The sequence below is a fragment of the Hoplias malabaricus genome, chromosome 5 (assembly GCF_029633855.1).
Source record: "Hoplias malabaricus isolate fHopMal1 chromosome 5, fHopMal1.hap1, whole genome shotgun sequence".
NCBI lineage: Eukaryota > Metazoa > Chordata > Actinopteri > Characiformes > Erythrinidae > Hoplias > Hoplias malabaricus.
This window is the reverse complement of record NC_089804.1, coordinates 35,276,227-35,298,390: the sequence shown is the minus strand read 5'-3', so window position 1 is coordinate 35,298,390 and position 22,164 is coordinate 35,276,227. Positions and strand designations below refer to the sequence as shown.

Here is a 22,164-nt window from a genome sequence, read left to right as displayed (position 1 = left end):
GGAATCATTGGGCGCAAGGCAGGAATACACCCTGGAGGGGGCGCCAGTCCTTCACAGGGCAACACAGACACACACACACATTCATTCACTCACACACTCACACCTACGGACACTTTGGAGTCGCCCATCCACCTACCAACGTGTGTTTGTGGACTGTGGGAGGAAACTGGAGCACCCGAAGGAAACCCACGCGAACACGGGGAGAACACACCAACTCCTCACAGACAGTCACCCGGAGCGGGAATCGAACCCACAACCTCCTGCTGTGCCACCGTGCCGCCCTAGTTTAAATAATATTTCTGTTATCTCTGTTATATCTAATCCTTAATCTAATTCTTCCAGTGTGTATAAGCTGATGATGGGTCTGTCTGTGTGTTGCAGATGCTCCTCAACTCTCTGTCTCTTATTCAGAGCAGGGTTCAGTCCACCTCAAGTGTGTAGCTCCACTCACTGGAGTCTCTCAGTGTTATTTCTTTCCAGAGGGAGACTTTACTAATATAAAAACAGTAAGGTTCTGTCAGCTCCCTCTCACTGGTTCTGAACTGAATAAGTGGAGAGGACACATTTCATCTGAAGCAGTCAGTGTTATCTGTTACTACACTGTGAGTGTATCGGGAGTTATGCGAGCTTCTCCTCACTCTGCTCCAGCTCTAGTGTGGATTCTGGGTGAGCTCAGATTTAAAAATGTAGAAATATCACTGTTCATTTTAATCAGTTTGTTTCTAATCGGCTGATCGTGGGAACAACTTTGGAGCAGCACTTTTTCAGTGATTCACTTATTAATAAGTGTCATAATGATCATGGATTTATATTTTTCTCTGCAGATAAGAAACCAATAATGAGTGTCACCTACAACAGTCAGCATGAGGTGCTCAGTCTTGCTTGTAATATCCCACTGACCTGCTCAGTAGGTGCTGAGTTTAGAGGTGACTTCTACACGGGACACCTGTCGTTCCTGAAGGGAGAATCTCGAAGATGGAACTATGGAAAGTGTGGCTGCATGTTTACAACACCTGAAAATGACCTGTTGAATCATCTGTGGTCAGTAAAGAGCAGTGAAGTGACCTGTGATTATTCACTGATCTCTGAACCAACCATCCGCTCTCCACTGAGTGACCCGTATGATGTGTCCAGTAAGTTCTTTAAGTCCAGAGTGTGTTACTGTCTCTGTCTCTCACTGATGATGAGTGTGTGATCTGTAACTGGTTGTGTTTATTGAAGGGCTGTTACATGCAGCAACGCAGTCCTCCATCACAGCAGAGCAACCCCCTGAAGGTCAGTGTCCCCCCACAGCGCAGGATCACTTACAGAATCACAGCTGCTGTAAATATGAATAATGTTACTGTGTGATTCTCTCTCTGCAGATTCTCCAGGTTCCTCCACACACTTCAGCTCCACGACAGACTCCACACCCAGTGAGTCGCCTTTCTCTGTCTCTCTTCTAGCCACAAACAACCACGTCACCCACTGCTGTCAGAGTCCAACAGATCCTCCAAAAAGTGAATAACACACTTTCTACAATATGCACAAACTCAGCAATTCACCTGCAGCATTTTCTAAAGTCTTTATAAACAGATCTGATAACATTTTGCAGCTGTGATCATAACACCTTCATCAGTTCCTGAACTCAGTGCTGAGACCACCATGCTTTCACCCACTGGTGAGTCCTCATTATGTTGACTGTCATTATAAACCACTATTATTTGTAGGGTCAGTTCTTAAAAGAAGATCCAGTGTCTATAAACGTCCTCGCACTGATCACCTGTTGGGAACTCATTTCACAGCTGTGAGTATCCAACCTAACAAACACTCTGTGGAAAAGACTTCACCAGATACAGAGAGTGAGTCCCTTAATCTCCTTCTTAACATTTATGACATTTAGTGGTTTCTCACTTAAGTCTAACTCAGTTCAGCATCATTCAGAGTTTCTACCACCAGGAAACCCCCCTCGAGAAGTGACCTCCATTATTTTATTTTTTACTGTTTAAATATCTGTAAATATCTAAATATGTTCAGGAAATGAGAGAAATCACACTTGTTCTCCACTCTTACAGCTGCACAGACCAATGACCTTCAGAGTTCAGCAGGTCCTACACAACGTGAGTCCTCTGAGCAACTCTTAGATTCACACTTAATTACAGTTTAACTGAGAGTTGTATAAATGACTGATCCCCACACCCCTATCTCTCCAGCTGAATGTATTTTGAATAAGAAGAGTTTAAAGCTGATTCTGTGTGATCCAACATCTTTAATTTGTGCCAATTATGGACCACTGTTCTGGTCCTTAGCTTAAACTAACCATAACCATTTCAAGCACAAAATTCACACTTAATTACAGTTTAACCGCACACCCCTATCTCTCCCGCTGAATGTATTTTCAGAGTGAGTCCCTTAATTTCCTCCCTAACATTTTCAAGTTTTCAACTGGTGTCAACTCAGTTCTGCAATATTCCCAGCCTCCACCGCCATGAAATCATTGGGCCCCACCGCCCCACAGCAGGTGACCACCACCACACCACTTTTATTTTACCTTTTAAATCTCTTAAAATATCTGAAATATGTTCAGAAAAAGAGAGAAATCATAGGTGTTCTTCAATCTTACAGATGCACAGACCCATGCTACCAATGACCTTCAGAGTCCAATGACTTTCAGAGAAGCTGACCCTAACCCAACAACTCCTATGTAACGAGTCCTCTGACCAGCCCCTAAATGCATGCTTAATTATAGACTCATTTAGAAATAATTACCTACACACAGCCACATAACCTTTACCTCTCTGCTGCTACATCAATTTCCTTTGTTTGTATTTTCAGTTTTAGAGACATGTTTTGGCTCAGACCTGATGAATTTCAGTGAGTCTACACTCTGTACAGCTTTACCTTGTGTGACGCGGCCTAGCTCCTACCCATTAAATCACCACACCCTAATGGTCATAAGAGGGATAATACCCACTAACAGAATGGGTTATATATATTAAAAAAAAAATACTCTGTGATTAAAGTCCGACTACGCCACCTGAGGAATTTCACCTCAGGAAATAAGACTAGTAAAACTAGCCAGGCAACCCAGGTTCGTCTGTTGGGGACAGAGGCTCTTGGTTCACACAATATTTTGTTTTGATAAAAATTTTATTTCAGTACACATTCAAACATTACCCTAAAACACTAAAAAGACTTTAGCTACAGCATTTAAATTAATACATCAATATTCATTAACATTCATTCAAAAGTACTATTTTAAAATGACAACAAGGTGCCATAAACTAGCTGCCACAAATAGAAAGGAGAGAGAGAGAGAAAAAATTGACAAATAATCTAACAAAATAGGAACGAAAACTTAACACAAAAGAAAATCAACAATTTCCAAAAGAAATACAACTGTCGCAGAATAAACTGCGCCTTGAAAACGAAACAAAAAAAGAAAAAAACAAAAAGAAACAAAATTTAACAGACCCGCAAGTGATGCGAATCTATAAAGCGCAGCAGCACGACTTTGCCAAGACGTGGAGAAAAACAGCAGCACCACGAGAGGAGGAGCAGCTAGGAGAATGTTTAAACTCCGTTTAAAGGTAGTTTATCTATCTATGTCGGCACAGAGGTGCGACAACCGATAGAAGAGGCGGAGCAGCTGGCAGTGTGACGGTTCTGGAGTTAGTAGCTGAAGACTTTGTCTTTTCTTCCAGAGACGCAGAGACACGACAGGTGTGAAACCCTCAGCTGAGCTGCTCTTCTCTTTTCTACCCTTCATTTGTCCTTTGAATACCACTGTGTTATAATAATTATAGAAATATCCACAATGCATATGATATGGAGCAGCTGTGATATAAAATCAAGTGATCAATAGTTTGGGTACCCCTGTCTGAATGACGTTTGTGTTGATTTTTGAAGTGAAAATAACTGACACATCCTCCACCGAGAACAGACTCCTGCTCAGTTTAATCCCTGTGTGATCTGAGTGCGTTCTCTGTGGAAGACGAGTCTCTGATCTTCTCTCAGAAAATCAACACAGGCCTGCGGTTATGACACATGTACCCAAACTTTTGAATGTTAGAAATCTGTTGAAACCAGTCTGAAGTGTCTCCCTCTCCTTTTTCCGGCCGTCTCCTGCTGCTGGACCCGACTGGACGAACGGTGATCTGCAGCATCACAGGTGAGTCCACACCACTCTTCTGTTCTTCACTTCAGTCCGAGGAGAAACATGGAACAGATGCTTAACCTTCAAATCCGCAATTTAAAGTGTATTTGTGCTGTAAATAGCACGATGTAACAGTAATATGTTCTTGTTGTCATTAATATTTCTACTGCAGTACATCAGTGTGTGAATTGGTCTCCTTTCCTCCCTTTTCTCATCAGTCTCAGATCCTCCTGTGTGTGCGTGTGTGTGTGTGTATGTGTGTGTGTGGTATATCTGGCTGTACAGTTTCCCATACACAAGATTGTGTGTGTACGTTTATATTAATATCATCTCAATTAAAATAGTTTGTTAAATCTTTGTTTGTTGGTTCTGAGCGGTGCTGCTGACAGACTGAAACAGTTTGGAGGTTCTTGTTGATATTATTTTGGGAGCGGGGTCTGAGTCTCATTCTCACCACACAGTGCTGTACAGCAGCGTCTCAGGCGTGTGGTCATCTGTTCATTTCTGTTTAAAGCAGTTGATCTGATGTTTGATGAGAACAAAATCACAGCACTAAACTTTCCCTGAATACAGAGGCTCCAGAAGATATCAGCCAATCAGCTTTCAGTATCCACCTTTGATCATTGTATTCAAACAATGTCTTTTTAACGATTGAATTATTTTAGCATTCAGAAAAAAGTACTTATTTATTGTGAGCTGGGCTTGAGCTGGGCTTGGTTTGGGTAACGACACGAGTTGTGTGGTCCACATTTAGTTCAAAACACACCTGATATGTGGCCCATGTAAAGTGGAGCTGTAGCTGAGTTGACGCAGCCAGAGTCACCGTGTGTCAATATGTTCATTCATGACCAAACGTGGATCATAAGAGAACTGCAGATGTGCCACATTTGAACCAAATATTAATTACTATCTGGGTGGTATTCCTTGAGGGCAGTGACAGAATGATGCTCACAATGCAAAATCTAATCAAGAATGTTTTAAAGAGTTCAAGGTGTTGACTTGGACTCTAAATTCCTCAGATCTCAATTCAGTTTAATTCAGAGTAGATTTATTATCAATGACTGATGGAGTACAATGTGGCCATAGCATTAACAATTAAGAACACTGTCTTACTGAACTGTGAAAGATACAGGATTGTAAAATATACACTAAAGTCTTAAAGTGATAAACAAGGCAACCTTATAACCATACAGACAAAATAGAATGCTGATATAAAAATATATAAATAAAATAATTAAATAAAGTAAAAATAAAAGATAAAAATAAAAACTATGTTTAGAGGTGGGGGTAGAGCGTTATTCACTGACGCTCAGGCGGTGACATATTTTCACTGTGTTCCGTTCCAGAAGGAGAATGTTTAAGTTGTTGGTTTCTTTCAAAATTTGAAACATTATTTTTGATAGTTTCAGTAAAATTTTGCTGAATTGTGTTTCCTTTTTTTCAGTGGAGAAAAAAGTGCAGCTCTGTCTCTACCTCACTGCTCTCACAGTGAACACACACTGTCTCTGGGCAATTCTGTGCATAATTAGTGTATTTTGTTACATTTAATATATTTCCTGGCTATTTTGAATGTTCTATATATTAGTAGTACCCTACTGTAGAGTTGTTACCTGTGCCTCACCACAATGATTTAATGCATAAATGTCCTGACCTCTTCCCCAAATGACAAATAAACTTGAAACCTGAAATTCTCTGGATCAAGAAGAACATTTTAATCTTCTATTCCAGAGCTCTGGTGTCCTCTAGTGGACAATTCCAGAACTGACACTAGTTCACTTTATCAAAGACCAGAGGTAGATGTTAAAATATTGTGATCTGATGGACATTAATCAGGAGTGTGTTTCTCTTTGCTGCAGTCACAGTCTCTACTCCCTGCAAAGAGTTTACACACCGTGCTGGGACATTTCTGTGATGATTTGCTGGCATTAACACAAACATTACTGAGGTCAGATCCTGATGATAAATGGTTAGCTCTGGATCCCTTGCCCTGCTCCATTTAGCCTCAAAGGCATAGGATGTAGCTCCATCCTTCCAGAGAACACAGTTCTACTCCTCTCTGGCCCCTGATTGGCACTGAGCACTGTACCCTTCTCTAAGTCAGAGTTGAATGTGGAACTGAATTTCACGTTGACAAACCAGAAGTGATGAGAGGTGTTTTTCCTGTTTCTCTGTGAGTCTCGTCTGAGTCTCAATGCTCTGCTGTTTCTCATCGACGGTGAAATGGCTCTGTTTGTGCTCCTCTCTTTCTCTCTGATCCTGGAAGTTCATCCTCAAGGTGAGGCCTTCACCAGTTTGTGTTTCTGATTCACTGCACTTTATCAGGGACAGGGAACTGGGAACAGGGGCTTTATCACATCACACGCTGTAGAAGTGTCTATGTGTGTGCAGTGGGTGAAGTGTATCGTGTTTTAATGAGTTCAGTTCACACAGACATTGTTTCTAACACAGAAATGTGAAGAACAGCTCATGAATGTGAACAAACACTTAGATTGTAACGAGTAGTGGTCCAGTCTGGGAGTGAACTGCAGCTGATGGTGTTCTCTCTGTTTGTTCCAGATGTTCTTCAGCCCCGGCTCACTGTGTCTTCTACAGGGAGGGGTTCATTTCAGCTGGACTGTGAACGTCTGGATGCTGGTGTGTCTGAGTGTTATTTCTATCCAGAGAGTGACTTTGTTAATAGAAAAACAGCACAGTCCTGTCGGCTCTCTCTCACTGATTCAGACCTGGAGAAGTGGACAGGACGCAGTTCTAGGTCACCAACACCTGCCAGTGTTATATGCTACTACTACACAATGAGCAAACATGGATATAGAATACCTTCTCCTCACTCTGCACCAGTGTTGATCCTGGGTAAGATTGTAGTTTTATATTTGTGGTAAATTAAGGAAAAAATATTAAGAAGCACTGTTAATGCACACATTGTAATTGACTGTCATTGTAAATCTGTCTTATAACAAATCAGGAGTCCTTTAATATTTGAATTTGACAAAAGTTTCAGTGTTTTTCCACTAGTGCAGTTTCACTGTGTGTTTGTTGATGGTGGATCTGTTTGTTTCTTACAGATGCTCCTCAGCTCTCTGTTTCTCCTTCAGTTATTAGAGAGCAGGGTGTAGTCCAGCTGAACTGTGAACCACCACTCACTGGTGCCTCTATGTGCTATTTCTATCCGGAGAGAGACAATAGTGATGTACAACCAGCACAGTCCTGTCAGCTCTTTCTCACTCGGTCTGAACTGAAGCACTGGGCAGGACACAGTTCTACTTCATCTGAACCAGTCAGTCTAGTATGCTACTACACTGTGAGTGTATCAGGCGTCGATAAACCTTCTATTCACTCTCCTCCAGCTCCAGTGTGGATCCTGGGTGAGCTCAGCTTCATTAAAATAAAAATCACTGATATTTGTTATCCGTACCTTATTCGGTAACACTTTACAATACGGGTGCACAAATAAGCATATATTAATACGTCATGAATGATCTCCTCATAGTATATTAATACATACATTAATGCTTAATATATCAGGAACTAACAAAGGATATACATTAATGACCATATTACTCATACATAAATCGCCATTATAAAGGGTAAATATTAAGTATCAACATCTTGTTAATTCAATCTCTTAATTAACACTATGACTTGCCTTATTAATTAACACCCTTTACATATTGGATCTATTTGGATACTGTGTGTTACATATCTTTGTGCATTGATGTAGGCAAATTTATAGGCAGGAAAGTTGATTTTTTTATTTTATATGAACAGTAGCACTTCTAAAGTCAAGAACCACATGAAAAAGACCTGAAACTGAACTCTTGTCATTGACATGGAACCACAACACCAGAATGAACTATACATCAGAATGGTACCAACAAGGTAGGTGTGTAAAATGGTTACCAGATTATAAATAAGGCACAACTTATTACACAAGCTCTATGAACCATGAGGGCAAAAGTTTGAGATATTTTTGTTAAACAGAAACAAAAACCTGTGACTAATTTTCCTTATGGTTATTTCTTCTGCCATGTTACTCTGTGTAAGTGGGTTAAGCTAATTATTTAATTAATTAATGTGGCCAATAACAACCCTAAAGTCAAGTGACTTTATATAAGTAATTACTAAACTCGTAATAAACTCATAATAATCACTTAATCACTGCTTATGTCCCTGCCTATAAATATGCACAAAGATATGTAACACACAGTATCCAAATAGATCCAATATGTAAAGGGTGTTAATTAATAAGGCAAGTCATAGTGTTAATTAAGAGATTGAATTAACAAGATGTTGATACTTAATATTTACCCTTGCTAATGGCGATTTATGTATGAGTAATATGGTCATTAATGTATATCCTTTGTTAGTTCCTGATATATTAAGCATTAATGTATGTATTAATATACTATGAGGAGATCATTCATGACGTATTAATATATGCTTATTTGTGCACTCGTATTGTAAAGTGTTACCTTGTCGGGTCCAGGAAAACAAAATGTAATTAGCTTCTACTAGAAGTGCAAATTGTAGCTTTGTGCAAATACAGAAAAGTGCAAGAGCAACAATGTGTAATAAATATCAATGTAAATGTGTGCGTCTATGATAATGTGTCCAGTATGTGTAACAATATGCAATAAAATATAAAATATGTAAATATATGAAATATGTAAGATATAATAAGATATAAATTGCTGTATATAGTGCAAACTTGTATGGATACACATTCATACTGCCTTACATAACAAGCTTGTTTAGAATAGTGAATAATTACAGAATTGAAATATACAGAATGTAGAGTAACATTCTTTGGAGCAGCAGCTTTCCTGTGATTCACTTTTTACCAAGAGTCATGATGTTAATGGGTTTATTTTTGTCTCTGCAGATAAGAAACCAATAATAAGTGTGGATTTTGACAGTCAGTCTGATGGATTCCTGATTACTTGTGAAATCCCACTGACTGGGTCAGTAAGTGCTGAGTTTAAATGTAACCTCTACACTGGACACCTGTTGTTCCTGAACGGAGAATCTCGAAGAGGTAGCTCTGGTGCATGGAATTGCGTTCTTTCAACATCTAAAAATGACCTGTTGAATCGTCTGTGGTCAGTAAAGAGCAGTGAAGTGACCTGTGATTATTCACTGAACTCTGACCCAACCGTCCGCTCTCCACTGAGTGACCCGTATGATGTCTCCAGTAAGTTCTTTAAGTCCAGAGTGTGTTACTGTCTCTGTCTCTCACTGATGATGAGTGTGTGATTTGTAACTGGTTGTGTTTATTGAAGGGCTGTTACCTGCAGCAACGCAGTCCCCCATCACAGCAGAGCAACCCCCTGAAGGTCAGTGTCCCCCCACAGTGCAGGATCACTTACAGAATCACATCTGCTGTAAATATAAATAATGTTACTGTGTGATTCTCTCTCTGCAGATTCTCCAGGTTCCTCCACACACTTCAGCTCCACGACAGACTCCACACCCAGTGAGTCGCCTTTCTCTGTCTCTCTGCTAGCCACAAACAACCACGTCACCCACTGCTGTCAGACTCCAACAGATCTTCCAAAAAGTGAGTAACATTAAACCTCTGAGGACATGAGGCTTTTCTACAATATGCACAAACTCAGCAATTCACCTGCAGCATTTTCTGACGTCTATAAACAGATCTTGTAACATTTTGCAGCTGGGTTCATAACAGCTTCATCAGTTCCTGAACTCAGTGCTGAGACCACCATGCTTTCACCCACTGGTGAGTCCTCATTATGTTGACTGTCATTATAAACCACTATTATTTGTAGGGTCAGTTCTTTAAAGATCCAGTGTCTATAAACGTCCTCGTGCTGATCACCTGTTGGGAACTCATTTCACAGCTGTGAATATCCAACCTAATGAACACTCTGTGGAAAAGACTTCACCAGATACAGAGAGTGAGTCCCTTAATCTCCTCCTTAACATTTTCAAACATTCTCAAGTTTTCACCTGGTGTCTAACTCAGTTCTGCAACATTCCCAGCCTCCACCGCCATGAAACACCCCACAGCAGCTGACCACCATCACACCACTTTTTATTTTACCTTTGAAATCTCTAAAAATATCTGAAATATGTTCAGAAACTGAGAGAAATCATAGCTGTTCTCCACTCTTACAGATGCACAGACTCATGTTGCTAATGACCTTCAGAGTCCAATGACTTTCAGAGAAGCTGAACCACTGTGTTGATTTGGGAAGACACAGATGTGTATAATCTCTGTAGAAAAGCATGAAGTGAAACACTTGTTTGTTTGTGTTCTCTTTCAGGGCTTTTGTTGCTGCTGGTGCTGTCAGTAACTGGGGCTGGTGTTGTGGTTGTGGCTGGAGTGGCTGTCTTTAGCTGTACGTCTATAAGTAAGTCCATCAGAGAAACTCTTCTACAAAGCTGTAAAACCAACTGTGTGTAAATACTTCTGTGGTTCTGTAGTTAGTAGCTGAAGACTTTGTCTTTTCTTCCAGAGACGCAGAGACACGACAGGTGTGAAACCCTCAGCTGAGCTGCTCTTCTCTTTTCTACCCTTCATTTGTCCTTTGAATACCACTGTGTTATAATAATTATAGTAATATCCACAATGCATATGATATGGAGCAGCTGTGATATAATATCAAGTGTTCAATAGTTTGGGTACCCCTGTCTGAATGACGCTTGTGTTGATTTTTGGAGTGAAAATAACTGACACATCCTCCACCGAGAACAGACTCCTGCTCAGTTTAATCCCTGTGTGATCTGTGTGTGTTCTCTGTGGAGGATGAGTCTCGGATCTTATCTCAGAAAATCAACACAGGCCTGCGGTTAAAACACATGTACCCAAACTTTTGCATCTGCTGAAACCTCTGAAGTGCCTCCCTCTGTTTTGTCTTCTGTTTTATCTTCTGCTGCTGGACCCGACTGGACGGACGATGATCTGCAGCATCACAGGTGAGTCCCCACCACTCTTTTGTTCTTCACTTCAGTTAGAGGAGAAAGGTGGAGCAGATGCTTAACCTTCAATTCCGTCCCATTCCAGAATCTGAGGAGACTGTTTACACTACAGTAGTCTTCACCTTGATCGCCCAGGACCAGCTTCAAGAATAAAGAGAGAAAGAGAGAGAGAGAGAGAGAGAGAGAGAGAGAGAGAGAGAGAGACAGAGAGAGACTTCAACTGGACACTGCTCCTGTTTCACACAACGTTCCCATCAGGACAAACCATTAATGAGCAGTCATTGTTTATCAGTGTCAGAGAGTTTACAGTTACTCAGTTACACTTCAGTGCAGTGTGGAGGGGTTTGTATTTTCCTGAGTATTTTCAGATATTAAAACCTCTACCGCAGTTACAGCAGTGAGTGAAAATTTCTCTGTTCATCTGTTTATAGTCAGTCTCTAAACATCTTCTCTCTCTCTCTCTCTCTCTCTCTCTCTCTCTCTCTCTATATATATATATATATATATATATATATATGTGTGTGTGTGTGTGTGTGAATGTGTGTGTGTGTGTGTGGGTGTGGTATATCTGGCAGTACAGTTTCCCCAATACAAGATTGTGTGTGTACGTTTATATTAATATCATCTCAATTAAAATGATTTGTTAAATCTTTGTTTGTTTGTTGGTTCTGAGCGGTGCTGTTGACAGACTGAAACAGTTTGGAGGTTCTTGTTGATATTATTTTGGGAGCAGGGTCTGAGTATCATTCTCACCACACAGTGCTGTACAGAAGTGTCTCAGACGTGTGGTCGTCTGTCCATTTCTGTTTAAAGCAGTTGATCTGATGTTTGATGAGAACTAAATTACAGCACTGAACTTTCCCTGAATACAGAGGCACCAGAAGATATCAGCCAATCAACTTTCAGTATCCACCTTTGATCATTTTATTCAAACATTTTTTTAACGACTGAATTATTTTAGCATTCATTAAAAGCACTTATTTATTGTGAATATATTGCCTCTCTGTTTCCCACTGTGTGATAAGATTACACTTCACTGATCCTGAGGGACATTACAGGGAGTGTATACCAGCCTCAGCTTTAAATGACCATGAATAAATATGTCACAAGACCTGTGATTAAAAACCTTGTTTGATATAAATCATTAATTAATGATAGTAATGACCACTAATATTACGTCAGTGTTAGAACTGGTACTTTTAGGATTAATGTGAGTCTGTGGTCAGTTTCTGAAGCTGTTGTTGGATCAGGAGAAATGGTCAGTGTAAGGATCTAAGGGCCACACTGTGATAGTGTGATAGAGACTGAAACAGGGAGATGAACTCAGAAGTCTTTGGGGAGGAGTTCAGGGCGGCTTATTAACGCATATGAAGCCGGACCACCCCTCCCCCATTGGATACATTTGGATAAATTAATATGAGAAAAGGGTGGAGACGGGGTGGAGGTGGGAGCATGTTTTAAAACAGGAGGCTCGGTGGGCCTGACAATGGCTGAACACGGCTCAGAAAATGGAGATCAGCAGGAATGACTCAGAGCGGAGGAGCAAGCTGATGTAGTGAAGCAGTCGAGTCGAGATCCGTCTCCTGAACTAAATGAAGCAAGTTTGTCCGATGCGGAAATGACTTGAATTTGCAGGGTATATATAGAGCTGACAGGAGGAGTTCCCAAAATTATGTTATTACATAATTTCAATTATCATGACTGATGGAGTACAATGTGGCCAAAGCATTAACAATTAAGAACACTGTCTTACTGAACTGTGAAAGATACAGGATTGTAAAATATACACTGAAGTCTTAAAGTAATAAACAAGGCAAACGTTATAACAATTGACAAAAACATAATACTGATATAAATAAATAAATAAATAAATAAATAAAATTATTAAATAAAGTAAAAATAAAAGATATAAATAAAATCTAGGTGGGGGTAGAGAGTTACTCACTGACGCTCAGGCGGTGACATTTTGCAGCGAGGCTCACTGCGTTCCGTTCCAGAAGGAGAATGTTTAAGTTGTTGGTTTCTTTCAAAATTTGAAACATTATTTTTGATAGTTTCAGTAAAATTTTGCTGAATTGTGTTACATTTTTGTCAGTGGAGAAAAAAGTGCAGCTCTGTCTCTACCTCACTGCTCTCACAGTGAACACACACTGTCTCTGGGCAATTCTGTGCATAATTAGTGTATTTTGTTACATTTAATATATTTCCTGGCTATTTTGAATGTTCTATATATTAGTAGTACCCTACTGTAGAGTTGTTACCTGTGCCTCACCACAATGATTTAATGCATAAATGTCCTGACATCTTGTGCATATGACAAATAAACTTGAAACCTGAAATTCTCTGGATCAAGAAGAACATTATAATCTTCTATCCAGAGCTCTGGTGTCCTCTAGTGGACAATTCCAGAACTGACACTAGTTCACTTTATCAAAGACCAGAGGTAGATGTTAAAATATTGTGATCTGATGGACATTAATCAGGAGTGTGTTTCTCTTTGCTGCAGTCACAGTCTCTACTCCCTGCAAAGAGTTTACACACCGTGCTGGGACATTTCTGTGATGATTTGCTGGCATTACCACAAACATTACTGAGGTCAGATCCTGATGATGGAAGATTAGTTCTGGATCCCCAGCCCTGCTCCATTTAGTCTCAAAGACACTTGATGTAGCTCCATCCCTCCAGAGAACACAGTTCTACGCCCCTCTGGCCTCTGATTGGCACTGAGCACTGTAACCTTCACTAAGTCAGAGTTGAATGTGGAACTGAATTTCACGTTGACAAACCAGAAGTGATGAGAGGTGGTTTTCCTGTGGCTCTGTGAGTCTCGTCTGAGTCTCAATGCTCTGCTGTTTCTCATCGACAGTGAAATGGCCTTGTTCGTCCTCCTCTCTTTCTCTCTGATCCTGGAAGTTCATCCTCAAGGTGAGGCCTTCACCAGTTTGTGTTTCTGATTCACTGCACTTTATCAGGGACAGGGAACTGGGAACAGGGGCTTTATCACATCACACGCTGTAGAAGTGTCTATGTGTGTGCAGTGGGTGAAGTGTATCGTGTTTTAATGAGTTCAGTTCACACAGACATTGTTTCTAACACAGAAATGTGAAGAACAGCTCATGAATGTGAACAAACACTTAGATTGTAACGAGTAGTGGTCCAGTCTGGGAGTGAACTGCAGCTGATGGTGTTCTCTTCGTTTGTTGCAGATGTTCTTCAGCCCCGGCTCACTGTGTCTTCTACAGGGAGGGGTTCATTTCAGCTGGACTGTGAACGTCTGGATGCTGGTGTGTCTGAGTGTTATTTCTATCCAGAGAGTGACTTTGTTAATAGAAAAACAGCACAGTCCTGTCGGCTCTCTCTCACTGATTCAGAACTGGAGAAGTGGACAGGACGCAGTTCTAGGTCACCAACACCTGCCAGTGTTATATGCTACTACTACACAATGAGCAAACATGGATATAGAATACCTTCTCCTCACTCTGCACCAGTGTTGATCCTGGGTAAGATTGTAGTTTTATATTTGTGGTAAATTAAGGAAAAAATATTAAGAAGCACTGTTAATGCACACATTGTAATTGACTGTCATTGTAAATCTGTCTTATAACAAATCAGGAGTCCTTTAATATTTGAATTTGACAAAAGTTTCAGTGTTTTTCCACTAGTGCAGTTTCACTGTGTGTTTGTTGATGGTGGATCTGTTTGTTTCTTACAGATGCTCCTCAGCTCTCTGTTTCTCCTTCAGTTATTAGAGAGCAGGGTGTAGTCCAGCTGAACTGTGAACCACCACTCACTGGTGCCTCTATGTGCTATTTCTATCCGGAGAGAGACAATAGTGATGTACAACCAGCACAGTCCTGTCAGCTCTTTCTCACTCGGTCTGAACTGAAGCACTGGGCAGGACACAGTTCTACTTCATCTGAACCAGTCAGTCTAGTATGCTACTACACTGTGAGTGTATCAGGCGTCGATAAACCTTCTATTCACTCTCCTCCAGCTCCAGTGTGGATCCTGGGTGAGCTCAGCTTCATTAAAATAAAAATCACTGATATTTGTTATCCGTACCTTATTCGGTAACACTTTACAATACGGGTGCACAAATAAGCATATATTAATACGTCATGAATGATCTCCTCATAGTATATTAATACATACATTAATGCTTAATATATCAGGAACTAACAAAGGATATACATTAATGACCATATTACTCATACATAAATCGCCATTATAAAGGGTAAATATTAAGTATCAACATCTTGTTAATTCAATCTCTTAATTAACACTATGACTTGCCTTATTAATTAACACCCTTTACATATTGGATCTATTTGGATACTGTGTGTTACATATCTTTGTGCATTGATGTAGGCAAATTTATAGGCAGGAAAGTTGATTTTTTTATTTTATATGAACAGTAGCACTTCTAAAGTCAAGAACCACATGAAAAAGACCTGAAACTGAACTCTTGTCATTGACATGGAACCACAACACCAGAATGAACTATACATCAGAATGGTACCAACAAGGTAGGTGTGTAAAATGGTTACCAGATTATAAATAAGGCACAACTTATTACACAAGCTCTATGAACCATGAGGGCAAAAGTTTGAGATATTTTTGTTAAACAGAAACAAAAACCTGTGACTAATTTTCCTTATGGTTATTTCTTCTGCCATGTTACTCTGTGTAAGTGGGTTAAGCTAATTATTTAATTAATTAATGTGGCCAATAACAACCCTAAAGTCAAGTGACTTTATATAAGTAATTACAAAACTCGTAATAAACTCATAATAATCACTTAATCACTGCTTATGTCCCTGCCTATAAATTTGCCTACATCAATGCACAAAGATATGTAACACACAGTATCCAAATAGATCCAATATGTAAAGGGTGTTAATTAATAAGGCAAGTCATAGTGTTAATTAAGAGATTGAATTAACAAGATGTTGATACTTAATATTTACCCTTGCTAATGGCGATTTATGTATGAGTAATATGGTCATTAATGTATATCCTTTGTTAGTTCCTGATATATTAAGCATTAATGTATGTATTAATATACTATGAGGAGATCATTCATGACGTATTAATATATGCTTATTTGTGCACCCGTATTGTAAAGTGTTACCTTGTCGGGTCCAAGAAAACAAAATGTAATTAGCTTCTACTAGAAGTGCAAATTGTAGCTTTGTGCAAATACAGAAAAGTGCAAGAGCAACAATGTGTAATAAATATCAATGTAAATGTGTGCGTCTATGATAATGTGTCCAGTATGTGTAACAATATGCAATAAAATATAAAATATGTAAATATATGAATTATGTAAGATATAATAAGATATAAATTGCTGTATATAGTGCAAACTTGTATGGATACACATTCATACTGCCTTACATAACAAGCTTGTTTAGAATAGTGAATAATTACAGAATTGAAATATACAGAATGTAGAGTAACATTCTTTGGAGCAGCAGCTTTCCTGTGATTCACTTTTTACCAAGAGTCATGATGTTAATGGGTTTATTTTTGTCTCTGCAGATAAGAAACCAATAATAAGTGTGGATTTTGACAGTCAGTCTGATGGATTCCTGATTACTTGTGAAATCCCACTGACTGGGTCAGTAAGTGCTGAGTTTAAATGTAACCTCTACACTGGACACCTGTTGTTCCTGAACGGAGAATCTCGAAGAGGTAGCTCTGGTGCATGGAATTGCGTTCTTTCAACATCTAAAAATGACCTGTTGAATCGTCTGTGGTCAGTAAAGAGCAGTGAAGTGACCTGTGATTATTCACTGAACTCTGACCCAACCGTCCGCTCTCCACTGAGTGACCCGTATGATGTGTCCAGTAAGTTCTTTAAGTCCAGAGTGTGTTACTGTCTCTGTCTCTCACTGATGATGAGTGTGTGATTTGTAACTGGTTGTGTTTATTGAAGGGCTGTTACCTGCAGCAACGCAGTCCTCCATCACAGCAGAGCAACCCCCTGAAGGTCAGTGTCCCCCCACAGCGCAGGATCACTTACAGAATCACATCTGCTGTAAATATAAATAATGTTACTGTGTGATTCTCTCTCTGCAGATTCTCCAGGTTCCTCCACACACTTCAGCTCCACGACAGACTCCACACCCAGTGAGTCGCCTTTCTCTGTCTCTCTGCTAGCCACAAACAACCACGTCACCCACTGCTGTCAGACTCCAACAGATCTTCCAAAAAGTGAGTAACATTAAACCTCTGAGGACATGAGGCTTTTCTACAATATGCACAAACTCAGCAATTCACCTGCAGCATTTTCTGACGTCTATAAACAGATCTTGTAACATTTTGCAGCTGGGTTCATAACAGCTTCATCAGTTCCTGAACTCAGTGCTGAGACCACCATGCTTTCACCCACTGGTGAGTCCTCATTATGTTGACTGTCATTATAAACCACTATTATTTGTAGGGTCAGTTCTTTAAAGATCCAGTGTCTATAAACGTCCTCGTGCTGATCACCTGTTGGGAACTCATTTCACAGCTGTGAATATCCAACCTAATGAACACTCTGTGGAAAAGACTTCACCAGATACAGAGAGTGAGTCTCTTAATCTCCTCTTTAACATTTATGACATTTAGTGGTCATTTATCTCACTTGAGTCTAACTCAGTTCAGCATCATTCAGAGTTTCTACCACCAGGAAACCCCCCACGAGACGTGACCTCCATTATTTTATTTTTCACTGTTTAAATATTTGTAAATATCTAAATATGTTCAGGAAATGAGAGAAATCACACTTGTTCTCCACTCTTACAGCTGCACAGACCAATGACCTTCAGAGTCCAGCAGGTCCTACACAAAGTGAGTCCTCTGAGCAACTCTTAAATTCACACTTAATTACAGTTTAACTGAGAGTTGTATAAATGACTGATCCCCACACCCCTATCTCTCCAGCTGAATGTATTCTGAATAAGAAGAGTTTAAAGCTGATTCTGTGTGTGATCTGTGATGATGTAGTTTTTTTCACTTCAGTGTGTTCCTCTTTTGATTCTGAAACGTGTTGATTATGAAGTCTTGTTAATAATGGTACTGTAACCACAACTAGATCTGTTTCCTTTGGTTGTATTTTTCAGAGACAGGTTCTGGCTCAGGCTTCTTTCAATACAGTGAGTGTTCTCTTTGTACAGCTTTAACTTGTATATATCTCTGTACAGTGAGTCCAGCGTCTTTAATTTGTGCCAATTATGGACCAGTGTTCTGGTCCTTAGCTTAAACTAACCATAACCATTTCAAGTATTATCTAGAGGGGTATAAATTCTGTGGCATGGTGGAACTATAATAGAGCTCCATCTAACTTATCTTGGATGATTTGTGATATAGAACTAACCTGACCTTACTAATGTGACTCAGTGCCATCAAACCCTCACGGAAATGCAGAAATATTCTGTCAGTTGCTTTAAAGCCTTCCCAGAAGCTTTAGCAATGATAACTAAGTTGCTGTCCACAAACATGTGACCGTATTTACTGTAGGAGAGTTAACATTAAAAAAGCATATATTTTCATGTTCTCTTTTAGGGACAGTTTTGTTCGCAGTGCTGTCAATAACTGGGGTAACTGTTGGCGTTGTTGTGTCTGGAGGGGTCATTTTTTGCTGCAGCTCTTTTAGTAAGTCATTTAGACTCAACTCATTTAGACTTAGTAGTCAACTCGAATGCATGCGGTACAGCTTATCTAGCTTTATCTGATGTTATCTGTAATACCGTATGCAAATAACCATGCGGTTCATAGTACATGCTGTCATTTCTTCCATTGCAGGGAAGCCGAGGACAAACAGGTCAGTGTTTTCATTTGAGTTGTGTAGTGTATATCTGTAGATTCATAATTAGACTGATTTAGCAATTAGAACTTTTAATAAGCGTGTTTATTCCTAACAGACTTAAGCTCAACTCAACCTCTGGAAATCAGGGTATGTGCTGTTTACTAATTTGCTTAAGAAATGTTCAGTTCAATATTATTATTAACGGAAATAATGGGTCATTGACTCTGTTTTACAGGACAAATGATGGCCATGTGCAGTATGGCAGATGTAAGCTTCTACCTTAAGTGAAAATCCAGTGTAAATCCTATGTTTAACCTTTATAATATGTGCGTGGTTTGATGTGTATACACTAGAGTACATATGAAAATATGGTCAGCACCATGGTTGAGAATGTCCACTCTGTTCAACTCTCAAAAACCATGTCAAAAGCCTGGATCCATATCACCAGGGCTAAGACACTTTTAAGGCATTAGGGTTTTCCCCCTTGAAATAACTTCTACACCTCTGTTTCTGAACAAAGATGAGTTGTATAGGTTTAATCTATGAGGCTTTAAACCCTCTTTTTGCTTAATTTTATTCTAACTAGGGTGGCACGGTGACGCAGCAGGTAGTGTCGCAGTCACACAGCTCCAGTATCCTGGGGTTATGGGTTCAAGTCCTGCTCCAGGTGACTGTCTGTGAGGAGTTTGGTGGTTTCTTTGGGTGCTCTGGTTTCCTCCCATGGTCTAAAAACACGTCGGTAGGTAGATTTGCGACTCAAAAGTGTCCGTAGGTGTGAGTGTGTGTCATCCTGTGAAGAACTGGTGGCCCTTCCATCGTGTGTTCATGCCTTGCGCTGGATTAAAAAAATATTTTTTAAAAAAAAAAAGTAGATGTAGATAGATGCATGCTACAGCCCCAAATATTTACTTGGTTTAAGATCATTTTACGTTAAAACCTCCTGGTCTTCTCTCTTTAGAGTCGACCTTAAGTGAGTAACATATTAAACTAGTGTAAATCGGCCTATAATTTTAATTCTAAAAGACAATTATTTCTATACTTTGAAAACAAAGAGTTAAATCCAAAAGATGGCCTATATTGTGTGTTTCTTGTTTTATTTCATAAGCTTAGCTGCTAATTAAAGTCATAAAATGTACTGTGTCACCTACTGTATTTAATTCAGAGTATTTTTACTTTATATTTCAACATTACAAAACCATTTGTTATTGTGACCTTGCAGGTATTTATGAATCTGTGTGTGTGTCTTTCCAGTCTAGTCCACAGGTTGAGATATACTCAGAGATCACCTCGTCTCCTGAGCCTTCAGGTATGATAATTCACTGCAGACTAATGTATTAAAACCTTATAGAAACACTGGAACGTTTTCTCACAGCACTTATAGATTTATATCAGATAAGTGACCGTATTTTCCGATCCTGTTTCTGAGTTATTGAAGCACTGCTGTAAAAGCAGGAAATGAGCTAATTGTTTTTTGGGCATAATGGTGTTTCTCACGTTACGTCAGTGTCATTTCAAAAATGTATCACATATTATATATCATGTGACACACCAGTTGTCTTGTGAGTTGTAAAAATATGTCATGAATGGACCAAGACAAATGTCCCAAAATGGCTTATTAATAATATCTATTCGTATTAAAACCTAGTTTAAGTTATCAACAGGTAACACATTCACATGGATCTACACTCTGCGTTATATATATCATTGAATTGTGGGATGCTTCCCTATATATATGTTGGTGTGTGTGTCTGTCTCTCTCTGTCTCTCACACACCAACACACACACGATGATAAAACTGCACACTGTTCCGTGTACTGGTAGGTGCAATGGCAGTAAATGTATATCTATATGTAACATCAGGAATATAACAACCAGCTCTCATTGTACTTCTACAGTGAAATAACTGTTTTAACAAAACAAATCATCAATGTTTAGGTCCCAGCAGAAAGGCCAAAGCAGAGTCAGAGACGAGAGAAGAGGTGAGTAAATGTGCTCTGAGCTTGTCTGTCTGTTGTGAGGAATAGCTTCTGGTTTCATATCTAACTTAAACCCACCACAGGTGTTGTTGCACTCTCAGAGTGTGTTTGTGGTGAGTCAAACAACCAGGCAATTAGTGTCCCACATGTGGGCCTTGGGTTTTACGATCTTTACACAACAAGATGGAAGGGGATTTTATAGGTGCTACTTCAGACAAGTGTGACACTCAAAGAATAAGGGGGGCCCAACATACAGCCACCAACATTTTTAATTAATGATCATAAATTATATTTACATTAACTGATATGTCACAGTCCTAGATCACTGAAATGTGGCTTGATACACTAAAGGGTGTAGACCGCTCTGCACCACAGTGTCCTGAGCACAAAGCAGTTAGTCCATTGCTAATCTCTCACTCCTCTGTGTTCTTTAACATTTTCAGAATGATATCTATCACATGTACTGCACCATTCCTGACATAAAAGTGGCTCCGAAACAGAACGAGTCGTTCTACAGCCTGCTGGAGAACCACTGATACTCTCTCCAGAATCATCCGTTATCTACAGAAACTTATTTTTAGATTTTCTTATTATTAGAAATAAATACTACATTGCTCTTATTGCACACAGATCTATATTTTAACCCTCAATAAATATCTTTGAAATTCATCTGTATAAACATTTCACTGACTCTGCACTCTTGTATAGGTAGTGGCTGTATTATGAACCTCGTTTTATTGTTTGCAAAATTAGCAAAATGTGAGGGTCTTAGCAAGGCCTCCCTTCACTTGGTTATATATACTTTTCTTCATGAGTGTAAAATTCCTATTGAAGCATCCAGCCCTCAGCTCTCTGGTTCACAACAATCAGCATTAGCTGCTCTAAGAAAATCAAAATGCTAAAATATACAGAACAATTGCATATACTAATTTGCATTAATACTTTTAAACTGGAACACTGAGCTGAAGTCTGTTTAAAGTTCATAAACATCCATTTTATGCATATCAATATATGACTCAGAAAGTAGTAATAAGATATATAATAACTCCAATCCCACGGTGTATATTTAAAAGTAAGATCTGGAAACTGTTTTTCATGAATCATTCTGAATCAGAGAACTACACACAGTCAGAGCCCACACAAAGTCTGCAGATCACCTTCAGTCAGTGTTCACACGTTGTCTTTTGGGTTTCTTCTGGGCATAACTTTCATTTCTCTGTACTCTGTTCCTTTTGTGACCAGACAGACCACATCTCATCTCACTAAAGAACTGAGCGTAACCACATCACATGACACCTGCCAACAAAAGAATCACATCCTAT

At 39.4% G+C, this 22,164-nt stretch overlaps 2 protein-coding genes across 6 annotated transcripts; both read left to right on the top strand.

Moving 5' to 3' along the window:
- Positions 1–6,714: 6,714 nt before the first annotated feature.
- Positions 6,715–13,709, top strand: LOC136697914 (uncharacterized). Of its 5 annotated transcripts, none has more exons than XR_010802762.1 (10): positions 6,715–6,985; positions 7,198–7,497; positions 9,015–9,323; positions 9,412–9,465; positions 9,555–9,689; positions 9,804–9,869; positions 9,991–10,047; positions 10,417–10,503; positions 10,609–11,068; positions 13,578–13,709. XR_010802762.1 is itself a non-coding variant. In XM_066673243.1 (9 exons), the coding sequence occupies exons 1-9, from the start codon at positions 6,928–6,930 to the stop codon at positions 10,644–10,646; spliced, it is 1,104 nt and encodes a 367-aa protein (XP_066529340.1). In that variant the 5' UTR covers positions 6,715–6,927; the 3' UTR covers positions 10,647–11,163. The 5 variants fall into 5 exon arrangements, 2 of the variants coding, with proteins under 2 accessions (XP_066529340.1, XP_066529338.1); XR_010802761.1 differs by lacking the exon at positions 13,578–13,709 and adding an exon at positions 11,157–11,556; XR_010802763.1 differs by lacking the exons at positions 9,991–10,047; positions 13,578–13,709 and adding an exon at positions 11,157–11,556.
- Positions 13,710–13,861: 152 nt separating this feature from the next.
- Positions 13,862–21,484, top strand: LOC136697788 (uncharacterized). The gene is made up of 17 exons (XM_066673045.1): positions 13,862–13,996; positions 14,278–14,571; positions 14,784–15,083; positions 16,613–16,921; positions 17,010–17,063; positions 17,153–17,287; positions 17,402–17,467; positions 17,589–17,645; positions 17,864–17,908; positions 18,181–18,213; positions 18,623–18,712; positions 18,863–18,881; positions 18,982–19,013; positions 19,102–19,133; positions 20,118–20,172; positions 20,802–20,845; positions 21,286–21,484. Exons 1-17 carry the CDS (start codon positions 13,942–13,944, stop codon positions 21,376–21,378), a joined length of 1,713 nt encoding a protein of 570 aa, XP_066529142.1. The 5' UTR covers positions 13,862–13,941; the 3' UTR covers positions 21,379–21,484.
- The last annotated feature ends 680 nt before the right edge of the window (positions 21,485–22,164 follow it).

Bases quoted from the DNA above. Each gene is read 5' to 3' on its own strand.
- LOC136697914 (XM_066673241.1), top strand. From the start codon at position 6,928: ATGAGCAAACATGGATATAGAATACCTTCTCCTCACTCTGCACCAGTG. The intron at 7,498-9,014 runs GTGAGCTCAGCT...TTGTCTCTGCAG, and splicing joins AGCTCCAGTGTGGATCCTGG to ATAAGAAACCAATAATAAGT. The intron at 9,870-9,990 runs GTGAGTCCTCAT...CTCATTTCACAG, and splicing joins CACCATGCTTTCACCCACTG to CTGTGAATATCCAACCTAAT.
- LOC136697788 (XM_066673045.1), top strand. From the start codon at position 13,942: ATGGCCTTGTTCGTCCTCCTCTCTTTCTCTCTGATCCTGGAAGTTCAT. The intron at 17,909-18,180 runs GTGAGTCCTCTG...TGTATTTTTCAG, and splicing joins TCCAGCAGGTCCTACACAAA to AGACAGGTTCTGGCTCAGGC. The intron at 18,214-18,622 runs GTGAGTGTTCTC...GTTCTCTTTTAG, and splicing joins CTCAGGCTTCTTTCAATACA to GGACAGTTTTGTTCGCAGTG.